Source organism: Telopea speciosissima, chromosome 9, assembly GCF_018873765.1.
Source record: "Telopea speciosissima isolate NSW1024214 ecotype Mountain lineage chromosome 9, Tspe_v1, whole genome shotgun sequence".
Taxonomy (NCBI): domain Eukaryota; kingdom Viridiplantae; phylum Streptophyta; class Magnoliopsida; order Proteales; family Proteaceae; genus Telopea; species Telopea speciosissima.
In genome coordinates this window covers 52,804,465-52,825,993 of record NC_057924.1, presented here as the reverse complement: position 1 = coordinate 52,825,993, position 21,529 = coordinate 52,804,465, and the positions used below count along the sequence as shown (strand labels likewise).

General features: G+C 38.4%; 1 protein-coding gene across 3 annotated transcripts; it reads left to right on the top strand.

Annotated features, from left to right (window-relative positions):
- The first annotated feature begins 3,819 nt into the window (after positions 1–3,819).
- LOC122640414 (DEAD-box ATP-dependent RNA helicase 9-like) lies at positions 3,820–20,256 on the top strand. 3 transcript variants are annotated; one of them, XM_043833598.1, is made up of 9 exons: positions 3,820–4,328; positions 5,752–5,879; positions 6,162–6,573; positions 7,540–7,638; positions 7,754–7,978; positions 15,766–15,927; positions 16,478–16,529; positions 16,566–16,934; positions 19,872–20,256. In XM_043833598.1, exons 1-8 carry the CDS (start codon positions 3,900–3,902, stop codon positions 16,922–16,924), a joined length of 1,866 nt encoding a protein of 621 aa, XP_043689533.1. In that variant the 5' UTR covers positions 3,820–3,899; the 3' UTR covers positions 16,925–16,934; positions 19,872–20,256. The 3 variants fall into 3 exon arrangements, with proteins under 3 accessions (XP_043689533.1, XP_043689532.1, XP_043689531.1); XM_043833597.1 differs by having other exon boundaries at positions 16,478–16,934; positions 19,883–20,256; XM_043833596.1 differs by having other exon boundaries at positions 3,821–4,328; positions 16,478–16,934.
- The last annotated feature ends 1,273 nt before the right edge of the window (positions 20,257–21,529 follow it).

Genomic DNA, 21,529 nt, shown 5'->3' with positions numbered 1-21,529 from the left:
GATTGATTGGTTATATGGGTTGATTTTATAAGTGAATGTAAACATGAAAATGTGCAGTCTATGTAATGTAAAGTGTGTTAATATCAAATGGGTAAATGAGCTATTAGGAAAATCTCATTGAGTAGGATCATCTATCATAAAAAAAAGCTTCTCAATCAACATATAAAATAATATGGGATAGGAGGAGAGATAGCTTATCCCATATTCTTCCACTAATACCCTAAATAGGGATCACAAAGTAATATAATAATAACGAATATTCTTTATATTTTATTTTCTCCTTTTTTTTTATAGTTGATTGAGAAGCTTTTACACGGGCAGCAGCCCTTGTGCCTGAGCCTAATAAGACTCCCGTCATCCCTGTGTGTTATGCATGTGCTCATGCACACAAAAAATAGAGCCTGTATGCTTATAACATAAAGACTTTCATAAAGTAAGCATCATAACATAATGACTGCTCTTCCATTCTTTTTTTAATTAAGTAACAGTTGGCGTTTTCAACCCTTTTGAACAGATATCATTATGCTACCTGTACATGCCTATTAAAGTAGGATGGATGAAGTGGAGAGGAGCATCAGGAGTTTTATGTGAAAAATGCATGCCTATTAAGCTTAGGAAGAAATTCTACAGGACAGTAATAAGACCAGCGATAACATATAGACCGGAATATTGGGCAGTTAAGAAGACTAATATAAGTGTAGCGGAGATGAGGATGTTGAGGAGGATGTGCGGCAAGAGAAGGAGAGATAGAATAAGGAATGTTTGTATTAGAACCGAATTGGGAGTTGCACCAATCCAGGACAAGCTTCGTGAGAGCCGTTTGAGGTGGTTTGGTCATGTTCAAAGGAGACCCATGGATGCACTAGTAAGAAAGAGTGACCAGATTCAAATTGAATGAGCTAAAAGAGGTAGGGGCATGCCTAAAATGACTATTAGAGAAGTGGTAAGAAAAGATATGCATATGGTAGGGCTCGATCCTAGTATGACCGTGGATAGAGTTGTTTGGAGGACAAGGACCCGTGCAACCGACCCCTTGTAGGAGAATGTTCCTGGGATGCTGCTTTGACTATTGCTTAGACTTTTTTTCCTTTAGTAATTTTATTTTATTTTACTTATTTACTTATTTATTTATTTTTTTAATCCCTTTTTATCTTTTTTACTTTCTTCTACTGCTCCTATTTCTATTACTGTCTTGGCTCCTTCGGATCCATGTAGCTGACCCCATTTAGTTGGGATAAGGTTATGGTTATTGTTGTTGTTATATGCTAACTGTATATGAAAGTGACATAATGATTGCTTGTCAATCATTAAAAAAAAAAAAAACTTGCAGATGCAAAAAAAAAAGAACAAGAGCAGGGATGACAAGTTCAAGGGGCGAGGCGGTAAGGGGTTGTGGGCCACGCAAATCGATAGCAAGGGTGCGTGGGCCAGGAGCACGCGCGCAACTAATGTGCATGGGGGGGGTGCAACAAAGTGGTTAAACTTGCGACCATTCATTGCAGATCACTCTCATCTCAATTTGAATCTGAACCAAAACCCTAATGGCTCTGATACCAATGTCACCAAATTGAATCACATAGACACCATTAGGGTGTTAGCTGAGACAGAGATGGGAACACAACGGAAATAGATCTTGAAGGGATAATAGTTACGAGTATCCCAATCTTTTTCAACTTTTAGATATCTTGTTAGGCTTTTCCATGGAAAAGTCTATAGTACAAATCCTTGATAATTGATGGAATCCTACAAAGAACAAGATTGAGATGGAATCCTACAAAGAACAAGATTGAGAGTGAGAGAGGCAATCCTTAACTTAGGGTTTTAGGGCTGAGAATAGGTGTATTTATACAATCAACCCCCTCCCCCTCGTAGCATCCTACTAAGAATCGGACACATGAGAAAGGCCACTCTAAGTGATCGACCTCCATAGGCCGGTCGCTTTGCGTGGCTACCTACTCGAGTGGGTGCCCAGATTCGGGTTAAACACGGTTCAATTTACAGAAATCAAAGATAAAAAATTGCTTTCTCTTTTGAAAGATTCTTTAAAAAACAAAAAATACTTACCAAAAAAAAAAAAAAAAACACATGATACACACGTGCTGACTCTTTTTGGAGCCACCTTAACTGATGTTGGAGTTGTCATGTGGCTTCTCTGGTAGTCCTATCGAGTAGGTACTATTGGATATAGTTCGGCTTGGGTTAAGTCCAAAAAACTGGGTCGTACCCCGATTTCAACAGTTTTTTCAAATATTCTCAACTTCGAAAAAATATAGAGCATCAAAATCTTAAAAATAAATGCATCTTTTTAATCGCAAGACCAAAAATTCTAAATCATTAATCATTTTAAGGCTTTTTTCTAGTACTATATAATGGTATGAAAATCATGACCCATATTAGCCAAAGCATTTTTGAAAAGTTTGTTTAGTGTGGGTCTTGCATGCAAAAATACAATATTTAATAAAAAGTAGGTACTTGAACTCGTTTTTCACGCAAATTTTTATTATAGAGGGTTTTGTTGTAAATACCACCTAATCATGAAAATGGACCAATTTCAAGGTCATTTCACTAGTCAAACCTACTAGGGGAATTTTAGTAATTTTTCATTAGAATTTTTGAAATTTGTCGAGTTGATGCAAGTTGTTGAACCATGGTTGGGAAGGTTTCTTCGATCTAAACTAGGCTTCACACCACACTCTAGAACAATATTTCATCATTACTTCAAGCATCCCCAAGGAGACAAAATGGGGTGGCTATAGATAATTCGACCACTACTTTGCACTCTTCAATAGTCCTGAATTTTTATACCTCAATTTTTTCATTTGGCAAATTGTATCCACCAAAAAAATTTCCTCCAAGTAATCTGTCATGCGGTAGATATTTAAGTTTATTTAAAAAAATGTTCATAGTTATGAAAAAAGGAAAAATTGTTCATAAAAATATTAGACAAGTCTATTTTAATCCTATTCTATTTTGTTTTTGATAGGGGGCAATTTTCCTTCACTCAGAGGGATTTGAATGGTGGTTAGAAATATGAAAAAACAATCAAAGGGTATCATCGACTTCATACCATAGGGTTAGAGCATTTATAACCTTAGATGGGTTTAGTGAGGAAAACTTTCTCCTTTTTTTTTTGGGGAGGGGAGGGGTGACTCGGCTCAGGTTCTCGTACAAGAACAAATGCAATCCATCCATATGGGAATTCATCTAGATAGATTGCCTCTCGTACGAGAACCTGAGCCGACCTTGGGTCAGGTCGTAAAGGGCAGGGGGTAGAACAATTTTTTTAGGGGGTGGGGGAAGGGCAAGGACGTGTTCAAATTAGGTCCAATGACAGCCAATGATTCTAAATGAGCTCGGATCAGGTCCAAAGAATGGTACATGTCATTGGACCTGATCCGGACTCGGGGAGGGCGGGGGTGAAAGAACTTTCTCCCATTTTGAAACTGAATGAGGTTGGGAGGGCCGCAAAAGTTCCTGGTTCCGGTTTTACTAGGGCGTTTCACAATCCACTCTTGGAGCAAAATCTTTCTTCTACGCGAACGATCTTAGCTCACTGCTGTCTATACAGGGAGTACAACAGCAATTGTGTAGCTCATTATTGCATAGATTCCGATCAAACGGGTCTGATCCAAAGGAACCATTGCAACAGTCTTCATTGAGAACAGAGTATTAATTTTATTTTATTTTAATTTTTAAATTCCTAACCACGTCTCCGTTGTAAAACCCTTCGCTTTTGCATAAATATCTTCTCTCGTAAAACCCTCAGCGGTTCTCCACCCATTTTGCCTCTTCCTCCTTTTCTCCTCCTGAGAATCCCCAAGTCATTTCTAGGGTTTCTCTATAAGAATCATTTGGTTCTTAGGGTTTGTAGTGTTACCGGAAGTACCACTACACACAAGATGAATCACCTGTTCAGGAAGTCATTTTCGATCGCTTCCTTGGCGTCGAAGCACACTCGAACTGCTTTGATATCTGTAGAGTCATTACGTTTTTCTTCAGCTGCAATAGCTACTGAAAATGTTAAATATGTGGTGTATTGCGGTGAAATTCGTTCATCTTCGTGTTCTGAGTTGCCGGTGAAGCAAGAGTTTGGTTTGGGTGTTTTTAGAGGTATTCATTCCTCGGCTGCTCCTTTGGCATTTAGAGCTTCAATAGCTGCAAGAGCGGAGTATGCTGCGGTTGATGATTTCTTTGATGAGGAGAGGTCTTCGGGGAAGAAGGTTGGTGGAGAGAACGACGAGGGGCTTGAGATTGCGAAGCTGGGGATTGCTCCTGAGATTGTTTCTGCTCTTGCAAAGAAAGGAATTATGAAGCTCTTTCCGATTCAGGTTTTTTTCCTTGTTTGTTTCTATAAATTCTTCTCGCATTCCTTTTCGAATCCATTGCTGTGCTTCTTATTCGGTTTAGAATTGATTAAAGACAAATACCTCTTCTTGTGCTCTAACATGAATATACTTAGTTTTGAGGATTTTTGCAACCTTAAGGTGCTTAAATCTCTTGACTGTAATATCATGAAATTGTTTTAACACGGTTGAATTTTTTTTTTTGATGAAATTAACACGTTTGAACTTGCAGCTGGATACATGGGTAACTTGCAGTTTCAAACATGATTAGTATTCTGTAGGAAGATGTATATACATCACTTTGAAATTGAGCAAATCCCAGTTAATTAGTTGGTGCTTGCAAACGTTACTTTGAAATTGAAAAAAAATGTTAAATATGCACTATGAAACGAATAATTATGAACTCCAGTTGATCAGGTTACCCCAGGAAAGCCAAATATCAGACTTCTGCCCTTTTCAGGTTCTCGATGGGTAATCTATGTTTGAATCTGCTTGATAATATGACCCTACTAGGAGATGTAGGTTAACACTTTACTTTTTAGCTTCTCTTATGGTGTTGTCCATTTTTTCCAGTTTGCTTATTGCATGCCGTACAACAAAAAACAAAACAAAGCGCAGGCTACCCTATACTTGAAAAAATTTCAGCCCAATCTAAATTTTTACTTGGAGAAAAGACAGGTCAAATTATGGTTAAAAGTCAAAGCATGATTGTTAATTTTGGGCTGTCCAAAATTTTGTGGAAACAATGGGAAAAAGAATGCTGCCTGGTTGCGTAGCCCCTGCACACATGAGCCCGTGAAATTACCACCCTGCCCCTTGTAAAATCAAATATTCAATCCATGAATATGCCCCTGCGCGCACTTGGCACCAGCACACATGAGCCCGCGAAATTACCTGTGTGAAATCAAATATTCAATCCATGAATATGATGCCCCTTTGCGCACTTGGCCCCCATGCTGGTGCAGGGGCTACGTGACTAGGCAACGGTCACTTGCCCGGAAATAATTTATTACAAGTTGGCTATAGGATTGAATTTCACCATCAAAGTTGACATGTAGCTGATCCAAGATGGATCCTGCCTAGCCACATCATTACTGATGTGATCAAAATCAACTGGCACATTTTGCCATGCTTGGCAACACTTCTGTGCTGTCATATTTTTTGCTGCCGCTTATTTTCGTTGATTATTTTTATGCATTAATTAATTATCTACCTGTTTATTTAACAAATAAATGGATGTATCTACTAGGTTGTATTTCTGCTTTGGAATGGTATGTATCCGTGGTACTTATTGTCCTAAATTTTACTCTTAATTGAAAACTTTTTTCTTCTATCTGCAAAAAATCTGGATACCCTATCAGGTGCTAATGCAACTATATTTAATTTTTTCCTGGGTTGTTTCATCTAGAAAGCTGTATTGGAACCAGCAATGCAAGGCCGTGATATGATTGGTCGGGCTAGAACAGGAACAGGGAAGACTCTAGCTTTCGGGATTCCCATTATGGATAAAATAATTCAGTTCAATGCTAAGCATGGGTATAATGCCTTCTGCCACACCACATCATTTATTTCAGAAGTTTTAATTATGCTGATCTGATAGGGAAAAGTGTCTCTGAACCACCAGCGTCACATGATTTTTTTTTCTCTTAAAAAATGAATAAAAACTCAATGTGTGGGAGTATAGGCTACGCTGGTGATCTAGAGAACCCTTCCCAATTATTTATTAGGTTTTCGGTTGGCAGGGAAATGGGTGTGTAATTTGATTTATGATGTTCTTCCCTGCTTTATCCGTTAAGAAATTTTCTCTCATTTATACAGACGCGGAAGAAATCCTTTGGCCTTGGTATTGGCTCCAACGAGAGAGCTTGCTAGGCAAGTTGAGAAGGAATTCCATGAATCTGCCCCTAATTTGGATACACTCTGTGTTTATGGAGGTGTGCCAATATCACACCAAATGAACACTCTTGATCATGGTGTTGATGTCATTGTTGGCACACCTGGTCGCATTATTGATCTGCTTAAGAGAGGTGCCTTAAATTTGTCAGAGGTTCAGTTTATTGTTCTTGATGAGGCGGATCAGATGCTTGCCGTGGGCTTTGATGAGGATGTTGAAGAAATATTACAGAAATTACCCAAGAAGCGTCAGAGCATGATGTTCTCAGCCACCATGCCAACCTGGATAAGAAAGCTTACCCAAAAGTATCTGAAGGACCCGCTAACTATTGATCTTGTGAGTATGCTTTTTCATTTGCTTCATTCTTATGTCCTGTTGATTGAATAACGTGGATGTCATAATTACCATCATCATCAATTTGTAGAAGCATCATATTCACCATAATCATCATCATCCTCATTTTCGTCTTAATTTTCTATTCAGTTCTATATATCATATCCGTGAACAAACATGATGCTGACTTTGCTGTTGTAGATATAATCAATGTACTTGTAAAATCTGGAACAGACTGCAGTCTGTTACAACAGATGGATAGTTTAATAATTTTGTTAATATTCAAGCATGAAAGTATTTTTAGCATAGAATATTCACTCTGATATTTGAAATGAGATGAATCACTCCGTAAATGCCGAATGTGAACGTGGATGTTTAATTTGGAGTAAGGATGTATTTTGCTTTTGTTTTCTTTAAAGTAGAAATGCTAAGTCTATTATAATGTAGTGTGAAAAAGGTTTGAGGGCATGCCTTGGTGCAACGGTACAAGTTGCTCCATTGTGACCAAGTGGTCATGGGTTCGAGTCTGGAAACAGCCTCTTTGTGAATGCAAGGGTAACGCTGCGAACATTATGACCCTCCCCAGACCCTGCAGTGGCGGGAGCCTCGTGCACTGGGTATGCCCTTTTGTGAAAAAAGTTTATATATATTGTATATATCTTTTCCTCCATTCTCCCCTTTGGCTGGGGGATATGAAGTGGAATATCTGTGTTCGTTATGGTTTTTATTAATTGATGTCTACTTTTAGTGATGTAAGTTTGTATCGATAGGAATGCTATGCCCACTTGATGTTGTAGTGTTGTTAAATATTGCATAATAGATGCAAGATCATTCAGTGGATGGACCCCAAGTCGCTTATTATTTGTTGGGGGGAGGGAATGGTGCAAGGTAACAGGTGAAATTTCAAGTCTCGTTGTCACTTTGGTTGCAGACTTAGTTGTTATGAGCTGTGTATCATTTCCACTGTAGGTAGGAGATTCTGATCAGAAGTTGGCAGATGGTATTACTCTATATTCAATTGTGTCAGACATGTATGGGAAGGCATCAATTATTGGTCCCTTGATAACGGTATGACTCCAGAATTTCTTCTCTTACATTTTTTTATTATTTTAATTTTCTTGAAGCAGCATCTTTGCCTTGGAAGTATCATGCAAGCTTTTGAGCTAACTTGGTTGCTCTTCAGGAACATGCAAAAGGAGGAAAAAGTATTGTTTTCACACAAACTAAACGTGACGCTGATCGTTTGGCATATTCTATGAGCCGCAGTCTTAGTTGTGAGGCTTTGCATGGTGATATCTCACAAAATCAGAGGGAAAGGACACTTGCTGGCTTTAGGGATGGGCGCTTTAATATCTTAGTTGCCACTGATGTTGCTGCCCGTGGACTTGATGTACCTAATGTTGATCTGGTAAGAAGTTTTCCCATTCTGGTTTTATGTATTATAATGATATAACTATGGCATCCAAGTTACCTTGAATAGTTGGAGTGAGATAGTGAGACCCAGTACATTTCCCCTGCTCCTCTATAGAAACAACACCAAATGATCAAAAATATTCTTTAGAGTGTGATGAACAGTGGTGCTTTATTTCTTCTCTATTTTATCATGTTTGGTCTTTGGTGGTTGCCGATATTATAATCTGGATGCATCTTCGAACTGGTCAAGGTCAACATTGAGGACATTGAAAAGCCTTTGTGTATTCAGTAGTTGGCTATGGGTTTCTGATGCAATTCCGTGGTTCAGAAACCCTGTTTGAGGTCACTATGGGCCCACCCAAGTCATAGAAGACTCAAATCTAAAGTTTAGTGGCAAAACAGTAAATTTCCTTAATTTTATAAGAGGGAAAATTTGGTAAATAAATGGAATCTTAAATGATTATTAAGGTATATAGAAAGAAGAGGATATAAGAGAGATTACAATTTAAAGAGGGGCAAGACTTGGAATAAACTTGAGATAAGGGACAAGAATGATTAAGGGAGAAGGGGGAGGGGTAATTTTGGAAAACAAAATAGAAGGGAAATTATAGAACAACCGAAAGGTTGTCTTCAACCTTACATTGGGCAGAAAAGGACGGAGGACAGGTCTAGACTTGAGGGGTTCGAATCCATTCATATGGCCACGGTTTGCCTGAAATTATAGCATAGTTGTCAAGGTGTCTAGGCAGCTTTGTTGGGGCCTAGGCGACTGCTGCCTTATTGCAAGGCGCCTTGCACTGGTTGTTAGCGGTATTGAACCCAGTTTTTGCCCTTTTTATAGTTGTTATTTCATTTACTTGATATTACTCATAATTAAGCAAATATCCCCCTATTTGAATCCAATAAAAATAGTTAAAAAATAAAATTCCAAAAGGATAAAAAGTCAAAGCCCCCCAGTTCAAGAACAAAAATTGGATTTTCGGCGGTAAGTGAAATTTTCAACTTTCATATGGTAGGGTTTTTCTCAAATTTAAAAATTCTATAAATCTTAATATGGTAAAATATTGCTAAAATTAGTTAAAATAGTTAAAAACTCAAATTCCAAAAGGATAAAAAGTCAATCCCCTAGTTCAAGAACGAAAATTGGATTTTTGGTGGCAGGTGAAATTTTGAACTTTCAAATGCTAGGGTTTTTCTCTAATCTAAAATTTCTATAAATCTTAATATGGTAAAACATTGCTAAAAACCACAAGTGCGGTAAAATATTCATTTGTTTTGATATCTAAACAAATATTTTTATTTAGAGCGATTGTGACAGCATTTGTGCATACCAAATAAGGTTTGACTATAACATAATTTCTTCAATACAAATCAGATTTAAGCAATTTTAGATTTGTTGGAAAGTTTGTTTTGTGCTCTAACTAATACAAAACGTTTCATGTTAAAATAAAAAACATTTGACTAGTCAAACTTCTTAAAGAACAAGAACATCTCTCTAAATCGGGAGCTATTTAATTTCTTATGGATAAGATCATAGTTGTCATGGCGTCGCCATGGCGTCCTGGCGCTGGAGGTCTGTGCATATCGACCTAGGCCATGGCGTCCTGTCTCTCTTTCCCTCTTCGATTTCTTCTTCCTGCCTCTCTTTCCCTCTTCAATTTCTTCTTCTTTAATTTTTTGTTTCTTCCCCAACCTTAGAAGTTAGACCCACTCCCTGCTTCCCAAAATCTCCTGTTTTAGCCTTGGTTTAGGAACCTGCAACTAAGACATTCGCCAGATCTGATTTCAGATCTTACCATTCGGTTGCTAGTAGAGTTTTGGGGCTATTTCTCGTTGGGATTGGCAAAACTTGGTGCTACGATTTTGTTCCAGAAATTGCAGGGAGAATCATCTGCATAAGGAGGAGTTTCCTCTGTTGGAACTACTCCAGTTCACCGCCTCTCTACCTCTCTTTCTATCGTGTTTTTGCAAGGTGGAAGAAGACATTAAGTCTTTAAAATTGCAAGTAAGGACAACTTATATTATTTATATAAAACCCCTTATATTCTCTATTGCTATTCTGTTTAATCCATTCAGTTTTCTTTTTAACTCCATTAAATTACAGTTCTGCCACTCCTTTACAATTTCAGATTAATTACAATTCTGTCATTGCTCTAATAAATCTTGATTTAGCTACTAGTTTGCCATTCAACTTTGCCATTCAACTTTGGATTTAATTACAATTCTGCCATTGCTCTTATAAATCTTGATTGATCTACTAGTTTGCCATTCAACTTTGGATTTAATTACAATTCTGCCATGGTCGACATGATCGCCATGGCGTTGCCATGGCAAGCGACATGTCGATATATCGATCAGACACCCCTCCACCGACTTGGATCACCATGACGCCGTGACAACTATCATATTTGCTAAGAACAATATAAGTCAAATGTGAGACTAGTATAAACCAAATGTATGTTTTGATTGTTTCAACCTTCCAATAGCTTGCTTCTTCAGTTCTGCTGTCTTCTAGTTCTATGCTGGTTTTTGTTGTCTTGATGTGGCTTTATATTGGTTTTTGATGGCTTGAGTTGACTTAATGTTATTTTTGATGACATGATGTGGCTTAATGTTGATTTTTGATGACTTGAGGTGGCTTAATATTGATTTTTGATGACTTGAGGAGGCTTAATGTTGATTTTTGATGATATAATGTATATATTGTAGCATACTAAAGTATTGCAGCACACACTAAATAATGTTAGAAAGGGGGGGGGGGGGGGGAATAAAAAATAACTAAGGGTGCCTTGGTCGCCTAGGCGGGCGCCTTGTTGCCTAAGCGCTTAGCCACCCCTCCACCACCTTGAGCTGCCTTGACAACTATGAATTACAGGAGGTTACAAACTTGATGACCTACTGAATACACACAACCAACAGTTCAAGTAATCAACAGAGAATTCAGATAGAGCTTTGCAAGTACTTCCAGGTGGTAGTTGCATATCCAGTCATGAACGGAAGCTTGTGTTTTCAATAGGATCGATTTCAGCAACCAAAGTTCTAGGGTTTCTGATTGCTTAGGGGCAGTATACCCTTCACCCAAAATTTTAGAACTAATCAGTGGCTCTCGAAAGAGTTCGATCAAACTGAGTGGGGCTGTTAAATATGTCCAGAACAGGGTAACGAAACAGATTAAAAAAGTCTTAGGGTTTCTGATCGCTTGGTGGAGTATACCCTTCGCTCAAAATTTCAGAACTAATAGGTGGCTCTCGAAGGAGTTCGATCAAACTGAGTGGGGCTGTTAAATACGCCCAGATCAGGGTAACAAAATAGATCAAAAAAATTGAAGAAACGAAAGAGAAACAAGGATGGAAGAGAGAAAAGGTGGAAGACGTACCCAAAGGAGAAAGCAGAACCAGGGAAGATGAGAAAAGGGAGGGGAAAACCACACAACCTCCAATCGCACCTCAGTGAAGCTTAGTAAAAGCCACTAAGTTTCTTAACTCTATTCTAATTCAATATTCTCTACTCTTTCATCGTAGTACATGTAAATATAAAGAAAACTCGTAACATATTAATTGAAACCCAACTCAAAATAAGAAACAACCCAAGTAAATCTCCTTTTTAGCTACTCAACCTTGTAAAGTAAAGAGAACAAAACAAATGATTGGGGAAATAAATCTCAACCAAAGAGAATGCAACTACAAAGACACCCCCAAGTTATTAACCCCTTCCAATCTTCCTTGGACCAAAAAGCCAGGTTGGACCGGTTGCGTCTCGGTTTTGGTCTCCGAAGTGGGTCGTTTCGGTCTAACCATGCTAACGCAACTCCATCAGTTTCTTGTCCCATTGATGCAGATTCATCACCAAACTGAGCTTGTTTTCTTAGGAATAACACTAGGGTTGGGTTGTATACATGTTGGGCCTTTGGTGGATGGGGTTTTCAATGTAATAGGCCACTTTAATGGGCCTAACATATGGGGTTATTAAGGCTGGATACGGGATTGCTTTATTAGGACTTAGTTTCTTGTACTTAAATTTATTTTTAAGTAGTTTTGGGTTAGTTCAGTTGAAGCGGTTCTATGTGGTTCAATTTGAGTTGCAAGTAATTGTTATCATAGTTCGAGAACTCGCGAGATCTTGCCGAGATCTCGGCGAGTTTCTCGGTTTTTTGAGAAACCGAGACGAGTTGGCATACGAGTTACAAAAGTGCAACAACTCGACTGAGGTCTCGACCCAAACTCCTTTATATGAGTGCCAGATCTCGAGATCTTGATGGAAAATCTTGGTATACAGACACCTATCTATGCAAACCTTGGTATACAGACACTTATTTAGGTTAGGAACTAAGACAGACACTTATTTGTGCCTAATATTATTTAAGTAAATGTTTTTGTATTTGTATTTCATTTACTTAAGATATTATTCATAAATAAGCAAATACCCCCTATTTGAATCCAATAAAAATAGTTAAAAAATAAAATTGCAAAAGGAAAAAAAGTCAACCCCCTAGTTCAAGAACAAAAACTGGATTTTCGGCGGTAGGTGCAATTTTCAACTTTCTAATGCTGGGGTTTTTCTCAAATCTAAAAATTTCATAAATTTTAATATGGTAAAACATTGCTAAAAACCAAAAGTGCGGTAAAATATTCATTTGTTTTGATGTCCAAGAAAATATTTTCATTCATAGCGATTTTGACAGCATTCGTGCACGCCAAATTAAGTTTGACCAGTACATAACTCCTATTTGGACTTTGTTTTTGCAAAATCTGATAGTGCCATTGTGTTTAAATGACCTAAAATAGGTTGAATACCAGGTTTCAGACCCAAACTAGGTCTAAAACCCACCGAGTTGAGGCTTCGAGTCGAAAAAAAAAATGCACCAACTCGGTGAGATCTCGCCGGAATCTCGACTCGACTCGGTTATTTTCAAGGGACCGAGTTGCGAGTTTTAGTACCTTGATTGTTCTCAAGTGTTTTAATTGGGCTGGATTAGGATTTTGCAAGTCTAGTCCTGTTTTGAGTCTGTTTCTTTTATTATTGCACTTTTCTGGTCAATTTAGGTAACTTATTAGTTAAGGATTGGGTTGGGCCTTTCCGTTATAGTGTAGGAGTCTAATTTTGAGTTTTCTATTTAAGTTTGTAAGGAAAGCCAGCATTGTACACGAATTTTGGTTAATAAAAACTGCAGCTTTGCTTGCTTCCATTGAAGATCTCGTTTGTTTGATCAAGAAACCCCTTGTGTGTGTTCAAGGAAAGGGATTGTTATTTGATCTAATTGACACCTTGCGTTGAGAAGCCTAGGTGGATTATCTTATGCTCATGTTCTTTTGCTGCGATTGTGTTACTAGGTTTTTTATTCTTCTTTTTTAATCACTGCCATTAACAAGCAAGTTCAGTTATGAGAATTTTCCTGCAACTAGAATCCTTGTTGATCATATGCTTACATGTTTTTTGAGATTAAGCAATCCAACCGTCAGATAATGCTCAAATTTTGATCTAATCTCAGAAACCCTAGTTGGAGATCTCGATCCAAAATTCAGGCTTTTTTTACGAGCTGATTTGCTGTTGTAGTGAAATTCCTGTTTTGCCCTTTCTTCCATTAAGACCCTGTTTCATGCTTGAATCGATTTTAGATTTCTGAATCTGTTTAAGTACTGATTATATGTCTTTGTTCATGATTGAATCTATTAGCCTTTCCTAATTTTTAAACCCTAGGTTTGTTGACTAATGTACTGTTTTACCCTTCTCCTATTACAACTAGGATTAATTCATATGTACTGATCCAACCATTGGATTAATTTCAAATTTTCAGCAAACATTCTCCTATTGATTTGTTAAACTTGATTGGAGTTTGGGATCATTCTAACCATCTGATTTTTCATGTTATGTGTATTTTCCCTAATCTGAGTTTTATTCTCTGAGAAAAGATCTTATTTTGGTACCGTTTTGAGACTTCAATCCAGTCCTACATTACCCATAATAGCCTTCTGCAAGAGAGAAGCCATTTGTCAAGGAGCAATGCCATGAATTCCAAGTCCGATAGATGAATTGTCAAATATAAGGGGCGAGAGAAATCTAAGTGCTTATTTGGTTGGTTGAATATCCTGTACTTTGTGTCTGTTTTTGGTTGCATGCTAAATGTTTTGTTCTGTGGTGAAGGTATTAGCCACTTATTCCAGTTTTTCATGGCTGCATGATTAGTATATTAGTATTTTCAGCTTTTAGGCTTGTGTGTTTTTGAGTGCTCTGACGAGTGATAAAAACTAATGGCTTTCAATGCAGTTGCTACCACACAAATATGTATAGCATCATTGAATACATTCATCATATGGAATTTCTTAGCATTTCTTTGCCATATGGCCATATGGGTACATAATTCCGTGCATTTTGCTTTTGAGAATTCTTGACCCCTTGCTTAAAATCTTGAGATGCTTAGAGTATGGTCCGACTATTTGTGGGTGTGGGTGGGTTTCTGTGTAACCAAGAGGTCCCTAGCTATGGGAATTTTGGTATGGATGGCATCATGCGATTGAATACTTTGAAGGATGTTTCCAAGATATTTTCGAAGGGAAGCTAATTTGAAGACCGACTTACGCGCCTTCTATCTGAAGGCTAAGAAAGCAGAATTGAAGCAAAAAAGTAGAATACCTACGTTTCCATGGTTTACAGCAGGTCTGTTTGGAATTTTGCTTGTGTGTGTGTGTGTGTGCCATGGGACATACTCTACGGGTTTGGAGTCTATGCAGTCAGATGTGGTTTAATGAGTTGTATATATATATGTATGTAGTTGACCATTATAGGTTGGAAGATATTTTCTAGTTTAAGCACTCCTAGCAGCTAGGATTCCTTTTCTCCCAACAGCAGCTATTCTTCCTCTCCCACCCTTCACGCATTACATAGTTTGATTTGTTGCTGGTGCCCCTTGGAACTCCCTCCCCAACAAAAAAAAAAAAACTTGTTGCAGGCTGTTGTGTTTTGGAAACCTATTTCTAGCTGACTTCCCTGGTGCTCTTTCTCTCTCTCTCTCTCTCTCACACACACACACATACACATGCGTGCACATACGTACATTTAATGCTTGACTTTATTTTCCTCCTAAAGCTCACCGATATCTCTTTCTAAACTCCTTTGGCAATAAGGTACAATTAAAAAAAAAAGAACCTATGCGTATGTAGAGTTTGAAGTTATCTTGATAATTCATAAAATATCTATTGTTTCCTCTTTTACTCAGTACCACAACATATGGGAAATGAGAGAATATTTAACTACAATTGCTGGGACTAATGAATGGACTCAAAATGAGTCCTCCCCATCCTACCTGATCCTTAAGGATATATATGTCACTGCAACCTGAATAGCCAAGCAAAATAGTCAATATGCTGAGTTGTTTGTCAATGTGATGACAGGTGTGTGAAGGGGTGTGATTAATTCCTCTTGGGGACCAAAATGAAAAGTCCCTGCAATAAATGTGGGCTGACTGCTTAATTTTCTAGTTGATTTGTTGACAGTAATATGTGAACTGTGAAGAATAGTGAGACCAAAAAAGTTCTGTAATTTTGCCCCTAATTTCTCTATCTGAAGGGTCTATCTATGTATTCCTCATGTTCCTTAATTTCTTTTCTGAATTTTGATTATGTTTTCAGTGAGATGGACTCATGTTATGTGTGGTTCATCTTGCAGTCTCATTTTAAGCTTCAAGTTCAACTTCACTCACCACTATGCTAAAGACTTGTGGATGTGTTATGATGCTCTATTTATTTTTTTCTTCAGTTTCCCAACTTGGACTTGTTTTATGTTCAGGTGATACATTATGAGCTCCCAAGTACTTCGGAGATCTTTGTTCATAGATCTGGCCGAACTGGACGTGCTGGAAAGAAGGGAAGTGCTATTCTAATTCACACGGATCAGCAGCTGAGATCTGTCAGAATGATAGAGCGGGATGTGGGATCCAAGTTTAAAGAGGTTTGTGCTAAACTCCAACTCCATGCATGCATGCACTCGCACCAACATACAAAAGAACAAGACCTTTATTGAGAAGCTTCTCTATTGAGGAACTTTTGCCATCCTTGGGGAGTGACAGTGCATTGTAAAGGGTATGTGTGTGGTCCTTCAATTTGAGGCACTTGGAGTGGTGATATTACTATTTCTACCACTGGTGATAGATAGGAACTCATTGGATTGGTCACCTATCAACTTCTGTAGGACAAGCCAAGGGTTGGCTTCCACGTGTTTGATTTCTATCCTTGTAATATTAGTCTCTATACCATTTAACAATAACATTTGCCTGTTGAACATTTTTTAAGGCCTTATTCTGCCACATTGTGAAATGCATTAATATATATGATTCTTTGTTCACACACAAATGTGCATAACATTTCTGATTCTTTGTTTATTACGAGTGAGTGAATACCTAGGCACAAGTGCACACACGCACACACACAAATGCACATATGCAATTTATATGCTTCTTTGTTTCTTATGAGGGAGTGAATACCTCATCTTTTGTCTACAGCTTCCCAAGATTGCTGTTGAGGCTGGAGACAGGGATACGTTCAGTGAGATGGGTGGTGGTGGTCGATATGGCTCTTATGGAAGTTCAGGTGGTGGTCGATTTGGTGACTCTGGTTTCGGTCGTTCGGGTGGTTCTGGATATGGCCGTTCCAGTAGCTATGGTGGTTCATCATCTGCTCGTGTGGGTGGTTATGGTGAGTCGGGTTCTGGTCGTTTCGGTTCTTTTGGTGGATCAGGTTCAGGTCGATCTGGTGGTGGAGGTGGTTCTAGCTTTGGCCGTTCCAGTGGTTCAGGTCGTTCTAGCGATTTTGGTGGATCAGGTCGTTCGAGTGGATTTGGGGATTTTAGTCGTTCAAGTGGATTTGGTGGCTCCAGCTCTAGACGTTTTGGAGGCTTGAGTGATGGTACTCTTGATGGTGATTGGAAGCCTGCAAGGAATTCATTTTAACTTATTGGAGGTCAGTTCATCCTTGCTTCTTACACAAGATAATGGAATAGTTTTTGTTTTTGTTTTTGTTTTTTTTTTTAAATTTCACTGCGTGTTTATTTTAATGGGAAGAGGTGGGGGACCCCTTAATTTCTGTGGCACTAAAGACATTTTTCTGCCTATTGTTGTTTCTTGGATGTGGTTGTGGTTATTTATTTTTGTTTTTTATTAGTTCAATTGAAACACTTGCATGGTAGTTTACGGATTAAGTTTGTTTTGGTCCTGTTTTAATAATGATTGATTGTTATGCTGCATGTGCCGTGGAACTCCAGAGATCATGACACCTTGAGAACATGCATGCAATCCAGTATTTGCACCTTGGATGCCAGTCTGGCTGGATTCAGGCTCAACTTTGAACCAAAATTATCTGGACTTGGTTGGAGTTAATCTCAAGTTTGGTTCTAAGTTTGCTGATTCCCCAATCCAGCCCTCGCCTGCGTCTTCTTTATTAGTACCTTAACATTCTTAGACACATGCACCTAGATATGCTTCTTGCTCTAGTTAGTTGACCACTTGACCTTATTTAAAATGGTGTTTCCATATGGTGATGGAACTGGTAATAGTATTTATGCCATTCACGCGGCCCAGATATGATTATGTAGGATTTCCAAAATGGTGAATCTCATGGTAGAAGAAAGCAAACCACAAAAAACACTTCAAGGATATATTCTTGGATGCATTTCTTAGCTATGCATGTGAAGGGTCAATGTTATTTGTTTCACTAGTATTGGAAATTAAATTTTTTGGTGATCTTTGAAATCTTTCTTCTTACAAATGATGTATTGGTGACACCCACCCTTTTTTTCCGACTCGACAGTTGACCATTTCTTATAAGCCGTATTAGTGGTTTTATTAGTCGGTCTTATGCCAAATATTCATGTAGTTGGCAACCAAATCAATATACCAGCTATTGGATGGTTGTGTGAGTTTTGGGTGGGATCTAGCAGCAGGTATAATGTAGTCCCACCTACCAGGTGGCAAGGAGACCAGCAAACAACAGGCAGTCTGATTGGGGTAAAATATGGAATTAGGTCAAAATTAGGGTTAGGTTAGGGTTTGAAGGTATGGTTTTGCTATGCAGGTGTCGGGAGTCTATCAGTATTGGGTCAGTGATGTTTTGATAAGCGAAAGTGTAAACTTGAATTAACAGCAAATTAGGTTTAGGGTTTTTAAATAAAGAAAATTGAAGGAATCTAAGATTTAGGATGAAGGGATTGGAACCAGGTTTGGATCGAGTTTTCCCTAGAGGGAATGGAGCACTCGGCCAGCTTGGGGTGATGTTATGATGGTTAGGATGGGCTGAGCAGAAATTAGGGTTTATGGGATTTTCTAGGGTTTGAATTTGAATGGAAGGATGGGGCTAAACTTTGTATCAAGGTTCCCAATATGGCAGAGCAGTAATCAATCCAAATATGACAGGTTTTGGTAGGCTGGTTAGGTTTGTGGAGATATGGGAAATTGAAAATAGAGAAGGGGAAAAGCTAGGGTTTGGGGCTGTAGAGGATTAGAAACAGAATTGGGGGATGGGGATTATTTTATACTTGTAATGGCAGAATGTAATTGGCAGCAGTTTGTTGATGGAGGAACTCGAATAAAAATTGAATCTTGGATAGAAAACTTAAAAGGAGAACTTGAAGAGAACCACTCGGGTTTCACACAGCAGAGTGTTGATTGGATTAGACTCCAATCCCACAAACAAACCACCCGGGCTTCACCCTGCAAGGAGTCGATTGGATCACACACCAATCCCACCTTACTTTGATCACACACGGCATATATTCAGGAGAAGAGAAGTTGCAGTAGCTTGCAAGAGAGAAATTTCATAAACATTGCGGTAAAGAGGAGCCCCATGGTTTGACTTTATTTATAATGGCCAAAGGCCTAAATTCCTATGCAACCTAGGAATGATAAATCCCAGGCTGAGTCTAAATACAAAACACTCCCTCTAAAATTCGTGTAGAGGTGTGGACCCAAAAATGTGACTCAAGTTTAAAAGAGTCTATCCTAAGAGAATATTCTAAAATCACTGCAATTGGACCAGTGGTTCAACCAGTTCAATTTAAAACACTAAAACATGAAAATAAACCAAGTATAAGGTTAATCCCGTATGCATCTTATGTACCTATATTTTAAGCCCATCAAAGTGGCCTATTACATAGAAAACCCATGGGATCAAAGGCTCAACTTGTCCATATCCCAACCTTAGACTTGTTTCTAGGGAAAGAAGCCCAATTTGGGGATAAACCTGCATCAAGGTGTACAACTGCTTTGGTTTTGGCAGTTTTGCCAACTGATTGCTCCTCTTGTTTTTTGTTGACGAAGCTGCTCGGGGACATTTATTCCTCTGTGAATAGTCTCTTTAAGTCCCTCCCTATTTTTTTTCTAAATTTTTTTGGACAGATTTTTCTCCACCCATACAGGATGGTTCACCCACCATCCTTCGGGTTCACAAACCCCTATAGGGTTTTAGCATATCCTATATAGTTTGTGATTGCTTTCTCATTTTAATATTTATACCCTCCCCTTTCCAAAAATATAATTGATTGCTCCTTGGCCCAGCAGACTTCTTTTTGCTGTGATCCATCCACTGGTGCACTCAAACTTCCACCGCATTGCTTCAAGTCTTATGTCCTTGTTTAGATTGATTACTCATCTGGTGCAAATATAGAAATTGTTGCATTTGATTTTCTATGATTACCTTTGACCTCACGGAAGGGCAATCAGATTATGCTGTTTATCTTGATTAGGTTTCTTATTTTTTAGTGAAAACACTGACTGTACTCCAATAGTTTTTCTTCATTTCCAATTCTGTCTTTCTATTTGAAACAATTGAGCAGCAGTGTACCACGAAAATTCCGACTTCTGACTTCTATTAATGTTATATGCTGTGATTGGTCTTCTGATACAGATTCTGTGATGGCCATGAATTGAAAGAAGGATTCAGAGAGAGAGAGAGAGGGGCAGCAAAACCTCAAGATTTTTTTGTGAAGATCTGGCTTTTAAATTGGATTACAAGGGTTTGTTGGTGATATCTTGTTCTCATCCTATCAAGGGAACGCAAGTGACTAGATTTATAGTTGAGTTCAAGCTTTTGGTTCAATTTACTGGTAATGTTAGATTCTTATATCGAAGAGATTATTCTTGATTGTATTCTATATCAATTCCCAAGTGTCAAAATTTTTAATATTCTAATCACATCCCGTGTAAATTACGTTACTTCTACAGCATAATATTTCTTGGGCTCTTTATCACGTCTCCTCGTTGATACTATTTCTAGTTACAAATGGTTTGAATGAAAGAATACATTGGTCAGTAAATGATGAAGATAAATAGATCCTCTTTATTTATTTATTTTTTATGGGATAGAGAATTCCACTCTCATGCAGCGCATGTGGGACCCTGCATCCAGACACGGATGCACTTGAAATGACCACCTTACCGCTGTTCATTTCCATCTTTCTAGGGGTTGCAGGGGTCATTATGTGTGCCCGTGCTCAGCACAGGGAGGAGTGCAGTGTGTGATGGTGGCGTTCTTTCTCCCAATTTTTATTTAGGGGTGGGAAGAGGAAAGATTAACAGAATAAATAGTTGACATCATGTGCATGGTTTGTGGAATCGTTATCCCCTCCAATTCCTTACATGGTTCGTAAATAACAACCCTACCCCTCCCAGAAAACACTGTCCAAGATGGGGTCCATTCACCCCTATTAGAGGAATTAGAGGTGCCTGCGAATTAGAGGAGATAATTATTCATGGTTTGTCGCTGTTTTTACTTATTGGAAAAAATAAAGCAATACATGATAGAAAACATTCAGATCTAAGGCCTAAAGTTTTAGCAACCAAAATGTCCTTAGAAAACTCACAAGGTAAAAACAATTGCTAGTCGGTTTCTCTTTCCTTTTTACAAAAACAGCAACATGGATCAGTTGACAGAAAAGATATCAATTTACATTTTAACAGGTAATGCTCCAATGAGAATCTTCCACAAATACACACACAAAACTTTGGGTAGATAGTTAAATGCCATATAGAATTCAAAAGTTTCTTAAAACCTTTTCTTACTACGAAGCCAATTTTGATTTTCAAGTAAGCATCGAACGACAAACTTAGTAGAGAATGCTCCATTACGAGTAAAAGGAAAGAAGCAGATGTCCTTCATAGATGTTATATTTAATATGCTAATTTTATCCGCAATAGGCTTAGGAAATAGTTATTGGACCAAATTAACATTTCATGCTCTATTATGACCTGTTTGTTTGCTGGAAAAAAGGGGATGGGATAGTAAAAGGGGTGGGAATCATCTGCAATAGGGGTGCAAGTTTGGTCCTGTTGGCCCGAACCTATCCTGGCCTGCCTTGAGCCCGAATAGGGTTTGGGCTAAAGATTTCTAGCCTTGAGGGCGGGTTAGGGTCAGAAATGCCTGGCCCTGAGTTAGGGTCTGGTCCGGTCTGGGTTGAGGCTTCGGGCTCAGCCCGACCCTGATTTTGGCCCTGATTTTGACCCTGAACTTGGCCCTGAACTTGGCCCTGATCTTGGCCTTGATCTTGGCCTTGATTTTGACCTGAT

What these genes read in the sequence shown, in the direction of transcription:
- LOC122640414 (XM_043833597.1), top strand. Translation starts at nt 3,900, where the DNA reads ATGAATCACCTGTTCAGGAAGTCATTTTCGATCGCTTCCTTGGCGTCG. An exon ending in ATGTACCTAATGTTGATCTG is followed by an intron (nt 7,979 to 15,765) that starts GTAAGAAGTTTT and finishes TTTTATGTTCAG; the next exon opens with GTGATACATTATGAGCTCCC. An exon ending in TGGGATCCAAGTTTAAAGAG is followed by an intron (nt 15,928 to 16,477) that starts GTTTGTGCTAAA and finishes TTTTGTCTACAG; the next exon opens with CTTCCCAAGATTGCTGTTGA.